This window comes from Herpailurus yagouaroundi, unplaced genomic scaffold (genome assembly GCF_014898765.1).
Source record: "Herpailurus yagouaroundi ecotype Mexico unplaced genomic scaffold, PumYag 198, whole genome shotgun sequence".
NCBI classification, from domain to species: domain Eukaryota; kingdom Metazoa; phylum Chordata; class Mammalia; order Carnivora; family Felidae; genus Herpailurus; species Herpailurus yagouaroundi.
Genome location: NW_024412429.1, coordinates 32,602,960 through 32,615,847, shown reverse-complemented (window position 1 = coordinate 32,615,847; position 12,888 = coordinate 32,602,960). Strand labels below are relative to the sequence as shown.

The 12,888-nt window shown below is 42.8% G+C and overlaps 1 protein-coding gene, 1 long non-coding RNA gene and 3 other non-coding genes across 5 annotated transcripts; 4 read left to right on the top strand and 1 right to left on the bottom strand.

The window, feature by feature from the left end:
- Window positions 1–5,946: 5,946 nt before the first annotated feature.
- LOC121013448 (uncharacterized) lies at window positions 5,947–7,952 on the bottom strand. The gene is made up of 2 exons (XR_005782716.1): window positions 7,716–7,952; window positions 5,947–7,595 (listed from the first exon to the last, which is right to left on the bottom strand). It is a non-coding gene; the product is annotated as an uncharacterized LOC121013448 (long non-coding RNA).
- A 223-nt stretch (window positions 7,953–8,175) lies between these two features.
- RPS12 (ribosomal protein S12) lies at window positions 8,176–10,921 on the top strand. Its single transcript, XM_040449159.1, has 6 exons — window positions 8,176–8,260; window positions 8,382–8,432; window positions 8,617–8,733; window positions 9,789–9,891; window positions 10,315–10,416; window positions 10,832–10,921. The coding sequence occupies exons 2-6, from the start codon at window positions 8,419–8,421 to the stop codon at window positions 10,892–10,894; spliced, it is 399 nt and encodes a 132-aa protein (XP_040305093.1). The 5' UTR covers window positions 8,176–8,260; window positions 8,382–8,418; the 3' UTR covers window positions 10,895–10,921.
- LOC121013520 (small nucleolar RNA SNORD101) lies at window positions 8,961–9,033 on the top strand. Its single transcript, XR_005782757.1, has one exon. It is a non-coding gene; the product is annotated as a small nucleolar RNA SNORD101 (small nucleolar RNA).
- On the top strand, window positions 10,148–10,224 carry LOC121013524 (small nucleolar RNA SNORD100). Its single transcript, XR_005782762.1, has one exon. It is a non-coding gene; the product is annotated as a small nucleolar RNA SNORD100 (small nucleolar RNA).
- Window positions 10,583–10,712, top strand: LOC121013523 (small nucleolar RNA SNORA33). The gene has a single exon (XR_005782760.1). It is a non-coding gene; the product is annotated as a small nucleolar RNA SNORA33 (small nucleolar RNA).
- Window positions 10,922–12,888: the final 1,967 nt, after the last annotated feature.

Sequence of the window (12,888 nt, the reverse complement as noted above, 5' to 3'; positions counted from 1 at the left end):
AGCCATTTATTAGTCTACCACAAGTATCCACTCACATTTTTTTTATACTCGTCATAAATATATGGACACATATGGAAACTTTTTTTTTTTTTTTTTTTTTTACAAACTAAAATGGAGTATTTTATTCCAGTGGAATGCTATTCCCCCAGATAAATTCATTCTTCGAGGATCTTTTCATTGGATATAGAAGTATGAGGAGAAAGTTGTTATCTTTTAGCCTCTTCAGGACATGTTTCTACTGCTTTCGGTCCCCATAATTTCTCAAGAGAAATCGGTATAATTTTGCATGTTACGTACCTTTTTCTTTTCCTGGCTGCTTTTTGGAATTGTCTCTTTGAGTTTCAGTAGTTCCCCTATATGTGTCTATTTGTATTTATACTTCTTGGGGTTCACTGAGCTTCTTGAATCTGTAAATGTGTGTTTCATAAAATTTGGGAAGGTTTGGGTCATTATTTTTTCAAATGTTTTGGTCTGTCTCATTCTTTTGCCTCCTGGAACTCCAATTGCATATGTGTTAGAAATATGCATTTAGTTATATATATGTTAGCCTTTCAGATTTTGTCCCACAGATCATTACAGCTGTATTTAGTTTTTCTCTCTGTTCTTCAAGTTGGATGATTTCAGACTGATCTAGCTGAAAATTCATGGAGTCCTGCTTTTGTCATCTTCAGTCGACTGCTAGCCCTTTCAGTAAATGTCTCACATGTTATTTTTCAATTCTCAAATTTCTATTTGATCCTCTTTTGTAGTTTATACTTTTCCTATTTGCTCGTTCACTGTGAAAATTATTATTTTTTTACATTCTGGAGCACCTTTTTAAGAGATGCTTTAAAATGCTTGTCTGATATTTTAACATTTGGGTTATTTTGTTTGGTTGGTTGTTTTGTGCTCTGTGCCAGCACAAAGCCCAACGTGGGATGTGAACTCTCAACCCTGAGATCAAGACCTGAGCTGATATCAAGAGTCAGACACATAACTGACCGAGCCACCCAGGTGCCCTGGCATTTTGATTATTTTGGATTCAGTCTCCATATTGCCTTTTTTCTTATGTATGAGTCATATTTTCCTGTTTCTTAGTATATATAATAACTTTGTATCATAGCAAGGACATCATGCGTAATATGTCACAGGGACTCTGGATTCTGTTGTATTCTTTCCAATAATATTGATTTTTTTAAAAATTTCACTAAGAGTTCACCTGCCTTGACTCAAACCTTGTATCTGTTTCCCTAGTGGGAAGCAGCTGAAATTGTCATGCATTTTGTTTGTCCCTGGCTGCGATGCTAGGAGTCGGCCCCATGCATGTATAGTTCAAAAGCCAGCCAGAGATTTAGGCAGAATATTGGCCTCCACCTTTCTGAGTCTCTCTGGGATTTTCCCCTCCTCTCCATTTCCAGTAGCTGTGGTTGTTCTAAACTCCGCCCTCTGGGTTTTCAGGAAGTAAAACTGACAAATCTGGGCTATTAGTTGCCCCATAGGGCACTGACTGGGTCTGCCCTTATACTAGAAGCCATAAAAAAGGGAATTTAGCCACTGCTATTCTTTTTTTCAAGTGTTGATCACCATGATCCTCCCCCACCCCCCCCCCCCCCCCACCCCAGTTCTGTCTACCTTTGGTTACTGTTCAGTGTCTTTAGGTAGCTGTTTAAAAAAATTTTAGGCTTACGTTTGTTATCTGCAAGATGGTTAGTCTTGCAGAACCTCCTAGTAGTTATGCTATATTTTATTAAGCTAATAACCTGTGATGTTTTGGGTGAAAAATCTCCCATACAGTCAGTTCGTTTGAAAAGCACTGCCTTTGAGACTTTTCATGAGTTCTTAGAACCAAGATCCTTAGAACCACCCTGTGTCTGGCATTCCTCAAATCTGATTGCTCAGCAAACCCTTTAATTCTCTGAGCCATCCAAAAGCTTACCAGTAAATTCATTTTTTTTTTTAATGTTGGCCATAGGTCATTCGGTTGTACCCAAATTACCATAATTGGTACAGTATTATCCAAATTTTCTACAATGAACATGCTTTCTTGTCCTAATACAGAAACAACAACAACAACAACAACAACAACCAATAACCGTCATTTACAAATAAAGACATCATCTATAACTCGGATACAGAGGAGGGAAGCTGGCATCAGCTATAGCTCAGTGTCATGTCATGAAGTCATATGATTTCAGAAAATGAATACAGCAGACCACATAAATGTTCGACATTTGTTCGAAGTTAAATTATTGTTTCAAGATGATGACATAGAATGTCCAAACCAAAAGTCTTAAGAACATCTCATTCTATTACATTTTGCAGCTGAGGTACTTGAGGATCAGAGGCTAAAAGTATTTTGATCAAAGCTACAGACTCAGAAAATGATAGAGAGGAGAATCAGGGTCTGCTCTCTCGGCCACTACTCTTTTTCATTTATAAATTACCTGTGTTGCTGGGTACATAATTAGATTATTCATAAACTTTAAGTATTATCTCTATTTATCTTCCTATGTTTAGTTTCCATAATCCTGCATCAGCACTGTAGCAAGCAGCTATAGCACCCAAACAACTCTGGGGAACAATAAAAATAAGGACTGAGAAAACATTCTTAGTAACACTTAGGAAAAGGTCGATGAGAATCACACAAAACCTTCCAAGTATACAACCTAGTGACATAGGCTTCCTAGTTAGCGTTTCAATCACCTCACCCCCTTCTCCCCTATCACCATTTCCCCCCTTAATAAATTAGGTTTTCCAATTAAAGGCCTCACAGATTAACTTTACAAGCTACTACCTACAGTCTTTATGAATTCATTCCATTCTTACTTGTCTAGTTCCTTATTTTCTTTCTTATTCTCTTCCCTCTTGCCAACCTTTCTTTCTCCTTTGATTTTACCCTTGATATGCTGGGATTCTATCTTCTTTGGCCCAAACCTCTCTTCCGCTACAACTAATTTTCTGCAGTATGTTCAAAACCATATGCTATGTAAGCCAAGACTAGACCTATATGTTCCCGAGCTGCCGCGGGATGATGGTTCCTGAGTTTTCTCCTATTTCTTAGCTCCCGTTTCCATCCTTTGGGCTTTTTTTCTAGCCCCAAAGGTGGGGACATTTTAAAGTTTTCAAATTAATAGTGGTTTCCTGGGATGCCCAAAGCCTCCAGCTAAATCCTAAGAGATGTTAATTTACGCCTGTAGTTCTCCACATGGCTTTCTTTTAGGTATGTCGTCTACACAGTTGCTTCTTGAAACTTATTTCATTCGATGTGTTCATTTCAGGACACATTAGTTTAGTGATTCCAACACGCAAATCATTCTACTAAGCTCTGTGTGGTTTAGGACAGGAGAAAGTAATAGTTAAGAACCTTTCCATATACAGTTATTTTCATATGAAGTTCTCTATAAGATAATAACTATAGGGGTAAACACTTTAAGCAACCATTCCATGTAATCCTCGTAACAATATCACAGTATTATCACAATTTGGCTGGCTCAGAAAGTAAGTAATTTGCCCAAGGCTACAAAGTGAGCTGAAATTTGGACTCTGCTCAGCTAGCTGGTCCCCACCTCTCCAAGATGTAAAATCTTTAATGTGCCCTGGTCCAGCTTCTCTTCCCAGCTCTGGTTTTCCAAGTAAGCTTGTTGAAGTTCAACTCCAAGATCTTTTCTAGCATTTAATCTGTCCTACATCTCTTCCTTCTTTGACATCTGTTACAGGCTGAATTGTGTTCCCTCAGAATACACATGTTCAAGTCCTAATCACGTCAAGACCCTATTTGGAAATAGGGCTGTTCTAGATGTAATTTGTTAAGATGAGGTCATACTAGAATAGGGTGAGCCCTTAATTCAAGATAACTAATAGCCTTAAAAAAATGAAAAATTGGGGGGGCACCCAGGTGGCTCAGTCGGTTAAGCATCTGACTCTTAATCTCAGTCCAGGTCTTGATCCCAGGGTCGTGAGTTCAAGCCGTGCATTGGGCTCCACACTAGGTATGAAGCCTACTTTGAAAAACAAAAGAAAAATTTGGACACAGACATAGATAAGGAGACCATCACGTGAATACTGGTGTTTCATACTGCCATAGCAGAACACCAAGATTTCTGGCAAGCCTCCAGAACCCAGGAGAAAGGCGTGAACAGATTCCCCCTCACAGCTTTAGAAGGAGGCAACCCTGGAGACACCCGATTTCAGACCGCTTGCCTTCAGAACTGTGAGATAATAGCTTTCTGTTAAGTCACCCAGCTTTCGATATTTTGTTATGGCAGCTGTAGCAAACTAATGCATCTACACCTAGATCAAGAACCTAATTTCTACTGCTCTCTTTTTCTGCCTAAAACTGCAATATTCCCTATCTCCGTCTGTCCAACTTTTTAGCATGATGAAGTAGAACCAGTCACATTGTTCCCAACTTGAGAGGTGAAGAGTCATCGCTGAATTCTGTGACCTCTCATCCGCATCTGGGCAATCATCTGAATGGATGTAGGGTTGGAAGCATGAGCTTTGAAGTCCACTGGGCTCAAATACCAGCTTCGATATTTACCAGCTGTGTGATCTTCAGCAACTCTCTGAGCTTGCTTTGTTACTTTGTTAACAGGGGCTAAATAGACCACTGCCACATAGGCTCTCAAGGACGATCAAGGGAGAAAATACATGATAATTTAGCACACTACTTGGCATATAGAAAGTGCCAAACAAAATTACTTATTATTGTTTATTGTTCCTAAAGCAAACTTCAGAATTTAACTTTCATGTGTATTTCAGATGCACACTGGGGTACAGTCTAGAAGTATTATAATCGGTAACTGGCCTTTAGTCTCTATGTAACCATTGTCTTCCAACTGTTGGCAGTATCTAAAGTTGAAAGGAGGTAAACTTAAACAAGTGAACTAGGAGAATTTATATTAAAGTTTCCTTGAATCACCAGTGTGTCCTTTAAGCTCATTCCTGGGATTAGAAACAGCTATATTACTAGAACTTTAAAAAACAAAAAAAAATTGTAGCTCTGGTTTTAAGGAGAGGGGTTTATAACTGATAGAAAAGGTATTTATAAGGTGAAATATTAAGGCATAGACCCATGATATTTTAGACTACCAGCTTCTAGAAGACAGAAACCAACAACATAAGCTAAAAGGTACTTGTTTTCCCCCTATGTAAATACATTGTTTGGAAATGATTATTTTCCCCTTTTATGTATCTTGAGTTTTTACCAAATTCTCACATTCTAAGATTTGTTTTTGGGGGCGCCTCTGTGGCTCAGTTGGTTAAGCGTCTGACTTCGGCTCAGGCTCAGGTCATTATCTCACAGTCCATGAGTTCAAACCCCACATCTGGCTCTCTGCTGTCAGTGTGGAGCCCGCGTCACATCCTCCGTCCCCCCGCCGCCCCCCCCCCCGCCCTCGTGCACGTGCGTGCATGCTCTCTCTCGAAAATAAACATTAAAAAAAAGATTTAGGGCTGGGGCGCCTGGGTGGCCCAGTCGGTTAAGCGTCCGACTTCAGCCAGGTCACGATCTCGCTGTCCGTGAGTTCGAGCCCCACGTCGGGCTCTGGGCTGATGGCTCAGAGCCTGGAGCCTGTTTCCGATTCTGTATCTCCCTCTCTCTCTGCCTCTCCTCCGTTCATGCTCTGTCTCTCTCTGTCCCAAAAATAAATAAACGTTGAAAAAAAAAATTAAAAAAAAAAAAGATTTAGGGGCGCCTGGGTGGCTTAGTTGGTTGAGCGTGGGATTTTGGCTCAGGTCACAATCTCACAGTTCGTGGGTTCAAGCCCTTCATCGGGCTCTGTGCTGACAGCTCAGAGCCTGGAGACTGCTTCGGATTCTGTGTCTGTGCCTCTCTCTCTCTCTCTCTCTCTCTCTGCTCCTCCCTCACTCTCCCTGTCTCTCAAAAATGAATAAAAAGTTAAACTTTTTTTTTTTTTCCAATTTGGGTTTGGGGGGGGAGGGGAAGACATCTAATATGAAACCTAATGCTTAGCATATTAACTTTTATTAACTTTAATTACACATTTGCTGAAACTACCGCATTCTCTTTCAAAGATACAAATGTGGTATGATAACTTCCCAAACAGCCAAGGAGACATCTGTGCCTCTGCCCTTACTCTCTCCATTTGTCTCATCTTCCCTGTTTGGGATCCTTTTAATTGTTATTGTTGTGTTTTCCCATTTCAAATGTTGCCACAGCCTTCAATCCTTTGTCTTTCCACATCATCCCCACTCTCTGACCCCCATGCCGCTTTGTACCTTCCCTGTGGCCTTTAGGTACTCTAATCTTCAGTTCAAATCTTAATCCGGCCACAAACATGAGAGTGGCAGGAATAAATCTCATCCTTAAAAATCCTGCAGCTTTTTTTTTTTTTTAAGCAAAAGTTAACTAGGTAATTAAATCGCCAACTAAGTGAGCAGCATCATTTTAGGAGGAGTTATGAGTAGAAAGCAGCAGCTCAACACTTTTAAAATGGAAATTTGAAAGCACACAAAAAGCTAAAAAGGAACTATGTAAATGTATTATACTTCCAGTCTCTCCAGTCTCTCTCGGTTCTGGTTAACTCTGCCCCGCACCCATATTACCTATTTTTGTTTTCTTCACAGACTTGGGGAGTCTCACATTATCTGCTCACTGTATCCATGGTGCTGGCACTTATCAAACACCTAATAATTGCTGACAGTGATAGGCAAAAGATAGGATACAAGAGGCAGAGAGGGAAAGATTAAGACCTAAGGTCCCCGGGTGGGGAAAAACACAAGTTTTGGAACAATGCAGAGTGTAGGCCCACAGCGAACCCCCTCAGGCACAAGGGTCCTCTTAAGAATCTAACAGACACTACCCACCCCCCAGATTTCCCTCAGAAATCTGACAAAAGGCCTGACTAAAAAACGAGACCACAACACCGGTGTGACCCACCAGGAAGGGTATGGCCATAGACCACCCCTCATACAATGGAAACGAGCCAATCAGGAATGGACAACCCAGCGCCTAGTTATCAAGCCAATACGGGTAGGAGCAGAGAAAGAACCAGGGGGAAGGGAGGGCAACCAGAACCTCATAAAGCAAGTACCCTTGCCTACGGTCCTGGGCATTCACTTTCGAATGCCACCTCTCTGAAAAGAGGGCTTCCATACTTTTCTTCCTTTCTTACATTCTAATAAACTTTTGCCTGCTGCTCATTTTGTTTCCACCTCTTCATTCTTCACAGCCGCAAGACAATGATGAACCCCGGGTATTGACGTAAAAAAAAAAATCCTGCAACAGGCTTGGGGGCTTATCAGGAAAGGAAGTTCAAAAAAAAAAAAAAAAAAAAGGCAAAAGGACTACTGACTATATGCGGCCGTATTTCATGTTTGCGTTTTGAAATGGGGACAGGAGAATGACCAATCAATGCAAAATTCAAAATGTTGCTTCCAGTAAAAGTCAGTTTCAGGGATCTCAGATTCCACTCCTAACTCTTCCAGGTCTGTATGGCGAAATTCATGCCGGATTTCTCAAAGACTACGTTCTCTCTTTACTATATCCCGAACCCAGTTCCTGTGTCTGGCGCGTCGTAGGCGTTTTAAATGCACCTAATGAAATGCACCTACTGAATCCCGATCTGCGCGGGTTTACGAATTTCGGGCACAATCTGGCGTTAAAAACAAAACAAAACAATTTTAGAACCAACTGCATTTAGAAACTGTAACCAACCACCTAACCAGAGGTTCCACTTTAGTCATACAACGCCGGTAAAGAATTTGCGGCGTACTTAGCAGTGAAGACGTGCTGGCTTTCGTTTCACAACAAAACACGCACAAAACGACACACTCGCAGACGTCTAGAGTAACTGAGAAGCGATGCGAAAGCGGGCCGTGCAGGAAGGCCCAGTTAATGGGTTCGACAGGAAATTACAAGGTACTGAATTAACGAGGAAGACAAGGAACCAGGGAGCTAAGACCACGCAGACGCGAGCTTGGCCCTTCTCGCGCTCCGTAGAAGCCACTCTCTGGGCCTCCGTAGGCCACGCCCCTGGCGAGGAAGGACGACGTGAGGCTGCCCGCGTTGGTGCCTGTTGCGCGTAACAGTGACCGGCCGCGGAGAGTCGGAAGACTAAGAGTAATCTTGCCTCGGGTTGGCCTCAATCCGGAAATAGAAATTCTCGAGTCCCGGCACCACCAGAGCCACCTCTTTCGTGAAAGGGAGTGCACATGCGCCTAGGGGTGGGGGTCCTGGGAAGCCCTTAAATACCGTCATGCGGGCGCGCACGACCTCTTTCCCTGCCGCCGCCGAGTCGCGCGGAGGCGGAGGCTCGGGGTGAGTTGGACGGTAGTGGGGTGGTGGTTGTGGTGCTTTTGGCCAGGATTGGGCTTGCGCGGAGTTGTTTGTTCAACTGGTGTCTTAATTTCTTAACCTTTTTTTTTTCTTTGCATTACAGTGCGGTCAAGATTCGGCTCCATCCGTAACCCACCGCCATGGCCGAGGAAGGGTGAGTCCAGGGTCGGAGCCGTGGGGGCGGGGAAGGGCATGGGCAGCGAGCCTGCTGTCGGGTCTCAGGGTCAGCCGCGGCTTCCTAAGGGCGCCTGCTGTGCCTCGTTTGTGATTTTTGAGTCCCAAGCGGTCCGGTGGTGCGTGGGGAGTTTAGTGATGGTTTTGACTTGCTCCGTTTTCAGCATTGCTGCTGGAGGTGTAATGGACGTTAATACTGCTTTACAAGAGGTGCTGAAGACCGCCCTCATCCACGATGGCCTGGCACGTGGAATTCGCGAAGCTGCCAAAGCCTTAGACAAGTACGTGTATCAGTCTCAATACTGTGGGTTGTTGGAACCGGAACAAAACTGCAGCCAAGGAGAGAAAGCGTGAAGTTCATGGTGTTAGCACAAAAGTTCTGAATGGCAGCCGTTCTACAGGAAACCTAGGAAAAGGTACCAGAACTCAGATCTGTGTGGCCCACCTAAAGTATGTGGGTTCGTTTGGAGTGGGGATGAGTGCTTTATTCTTAAAGCAAGACTACAGTGTTTGAATGATGACTTAAGTTGTCGGATACCCCTTCACTCTTTCTGTGAGTGAAACCTAACAGTCTGACAAACCTGTAGGTTGTGGGGCTGATTTCACATTAGAGGGCAGATAGGTATCCTCGAGTGAAACTAGAGGTTTTCAAGCTAACGTTGTAGAAGCAACTGGACTCACAAACGAGTTCAGGAAGTGGTAGCCGTAGAAACCCACGTAAGTGCGAAATATTCGTAAAAACGCCCGTTTAGGTTTTCAGTTATTTAAGCGGGCAAGACAACTGTATGTGTTCGCTATTGGAGTGGAGCATCCGTGCCCTTCAGGAATTTCTTACAGCTGGGTTAAATTTTAAGATCTCTTAGTTTGCCTTGGTGTAGACTGGCTTCTTGAACCCAGCGAAGTCGCACTTCGCCGGAAGCCCTTCAGGTCCTGGTGTGAAGCCCCTGCGCTGTTTGTACAATGGTAGTGCTGGGCAGTATTAAGTTTTTAGGCCGGTAGCCGGTAACGACTCTGATATCGTAGTTCGTTTCTCATACCGCCTTTTAAACGTGTAAGTGGCTCACAGGAAAGGATTTTTCTTTGGCCACAGATGGGTAAACCGGTTGTATGTGAAGTTGGTATTTTTAGGGAATCACTGCAGGCCTGGTGGTTCTAAAGACGTGTGAATATATATGCTTTTTGACCGGCTTCTCAAACTGAGGCACTTGTGTTGTTCTCCAGTGGGGGTGCTGCTTGTGTTCCCCCAGTGTAGCCATTGCCAAGATAATTCTCGTAAAGGGTCGGTAGTAGTAAGCTCAGGTTCGAGTTGCGGTTTCTGTTGGATTGTGCATTTCAGGCGCCAAGCCCATCTTTGTGTGCTTGCATCCAACTGCGATGAGCCTATGTATGTCAAGTTGGTGGAGGCCCTTTGTGCTGAGCACCAGATCAACCTAATTAAGGTAAGTTGTCCATTTTTTTGAGTTGAGAGATGCTTTAGCTTCGTGAAAATAGAGCCAGTTAGGGTCATGTTTGGGTTAAAGCTATTATACCAGAGCAAGTTCTGTATAAAAATGGGTCAGTTCTGGTGCTGTGAAAAACATGGCTTAAACTTGGTATTTTGGGCTAGTTTATGGGAATGTTTCATTCGTGCAGAATGAATTGCTAATTTTGGTATTGGTACAGAAAAAAGTGGCAGTGTTTCTGGGTGATTTTGGTGCTGTACATGATGACAACTGGCTCCCTCTACTGAACTGCTATGAGGAAACTGCCATGTCACCCTATCTGACTACAGCTACCGTCTCTGTTTGACTTACCGTCCTTAGTATTAATGTCTGCTAATATGGTGATCTTTTTTTTCCCCCCTCTTAATTCCGTCCCAATAGGTTGATGACAACAAGAAACTAGGGGAATGGGTCGGCCTCTGTAAAATTGACAGGGAGGGAAAACCCCGTAAAGTGGTTGGTTGCAGTTGTGTGGTGGTTAAGGTAAGTCCGTTTTTATCTCTGGGTTGAAGGTTGTGCTGGGAAACTGCATAATTCTGTACTCAGTTTTAATTGTTAAACTCCAGAACCTCAACAAAAAAGATGTGTGATTTTTCAACATTCGGAGTCCTGTTTTCAGCTTTTCAGAAAAGGAAAATAGGCTGTAATGAAGCCGGCCAATGAATCTGCTTAGCTGAATGTGTTTCTGCAGAAATTTAAAAAACGCTGGCAATAGGAACGCCATGTTACGAGCCTTAAAGACATTGAAGTCATTAAGGTCCCTGAAAATGGCTACAAGAAATTTTAGTGATGGGAAACATTTTCATAAGACACGAACTAGTTTTGTAAAGCTTCACCATAACTAATGCTAACAAGAGTTACTAATATTAATCAAAAAAAATTGCTTTTTATTTTTTAGGACTATGGCAAAGAGTCTCAGGCCAAGGATGTCATCGAGGAATACTTCAAATGCAAGAAATGAACAAATAAACTTGACTCCTGTTCCTCACTTGTTTTTTTTAATTTTTATTTTATTGGGGGCAGTAAAGTAAGGTCTCTGTTAGCAAAAGACAAAAGATAATCATTGTAAAATTAGCCAAATTACTAGAAGCAAGTTATTTGTCTCTTGGTGTCTAAATGAAGGCCTACTCCAACCAGTAAGTAACTTCGGTGTTGACAACTGAAAACAGAATGACCTGAGTAAAGTTGGCTTTGCAGTGATCAGTTCGTGACAGCCAGGGCTTCTTGGGTGGGTGCACATTCACCACAACTGAGGCTAGAACAGCCTGGGACCTGGAGTAATGGGCTGAGGCTGGTCAAGGGTGGGTGTGTCTTTACAACTTGTGACAGCAGACTGAAGGTCACATAAAGTATTAAAGCTCAGAAGCAGGATACTCAAGTCACAATCTGTGGGGGGAATTAGTGATGACCCATGTATTTCAATAAGCCTGGAACGAGTTGATTATATTGGTTTGAGCGTGAATTATTAAGCTAGGTAGGATTCGTGGAAATGTCATCACAATTTCATGTAAATTGGGTATACTTTTGAGTTTATCTTCTATAGTTTCCCAGTATTGCCATGCAGTTACGGGAGCACATGTGAAACAACTGGAGCCAGCTGGTATTTAAGGGGATGGGTTTGTATTTACTTTGAATTCTGGTATATGCCAACATCTGAAACACTTATTCTGCACCTGGCACTGTTGGAGCTGTTGATGCAGTAGGAAAAACCCTATCTTTCAAATACTAGGTTTGGTGGTTTATGTGAAATGTAGTTAGTGTGAAGGAAAACGGCTGTGAGTATAGAGCTTTGTGTTTGATTTTTTCGCTGATGCTAATCTGAATATTCCCTCCCACTGGCTTGTTAGCATTTTTTTTTTTTTTTTGGATTACCAGATTTACTGTTCCTTCAGCTGCAAAACATAGTCAAATCTCTTAAGGAATATTCTACCCTTGATCCTACATCTTCCTCTAAGTACTACCTTAGTATGGCACTTCTTCAAAATCCTACTAGAGATGGTTTCCATCCTCTTATTCTACTTCATTCTCTTTTTTTTGTCTTCTGTCAGGTAAAATGTCAGTGTAGTCACCAAGACCTCTTTCTGGTCAAATCCAGTAGCTTCACAGCCTTCCTCTTTACCTCTTGGTGGCATTTTCTAGAATAATTTTGTCTGTACTTTAACTTTGGCCAGATTCAGTCCTCAGCCCCTTTTGCTGCTTTGTAACAGAATTTGGCTGTGCTCCTGTTTACTTCTGTGCAGCCTTCGTGGCCTGGGACATCCTACTCCTGTAGCTTCTACTCTAGATTTCCTTTCCTTTCCAATTTGAGTTCTGTTTTGTGTTTGATTCACTCTAGATAAATGGTGTGCACTAGGGGGTATCCCGTGAACACCCATTTGTAGCTCAAGTTTTGTATGCCTCAAAGCGAACATCTTAAAATGTTTCCGGTTAGAATGTAGCGTTCTTGAATATCTAGTGTGTATCAAGCGCTGCACCAAGCGTTGACCTCTACTTTGTACCAACTTAAGGCGGAGGCCTGGGGCATCCTCAGCTCCAGCCTCTACCTTGTATAGCTATGGCAGACTCTTCAAGGGATTGTGGTGGCCCCTCGTCTAACTGCTGTGAGTCACGGCTCCATTCAGTCAGTCCACGCGGCTCTTTGGAATTCATCTGTGGGCTCACTCTGCCTCAAGTGCAGTTTTCTCTACCTGGCAGTCTTCTACTCATCCTTCAAAACCCAGTTTAAACCCAACAGTTGGGATTTGTCTGTAGCTTCTGTGGGGTTCGTGCGGGAGCTCAACCATGGTGAGGTGCCAGGGTAGAAGCAGATGTCTTGTCTTCATTTTTCACTGGGGAAAAGGGTAGTTTTGTGAAACCAGTTGCTCTGTGCACTTAATCTTGAGGACTAACCTCATGGACCCAAACAGATCCCTGAGCTAAGCACCTTACACTGTTTTGCTCTGGTGGTCAGTGACA

Bases quoted from the DNA above. Each gene is read 5' to 3' on its own strand.
- RPS12 (XM_040449159.1), top strand. The intron at 9,892-10,314 runs GTAAGTTGTCCA...CCGTCCCAATAG, and splicing joins ACCAGATCAACCTAATTAAG to GTTGATGACAACAAGAAACT. The intron at 10,417-10,831 runs GTAAGTCCGTTT...TTTATTTTTTAG, and splicing joins GCAGTTGTGTGGTGGTTAAG to GACTATGGCAAAGAGTCTCA.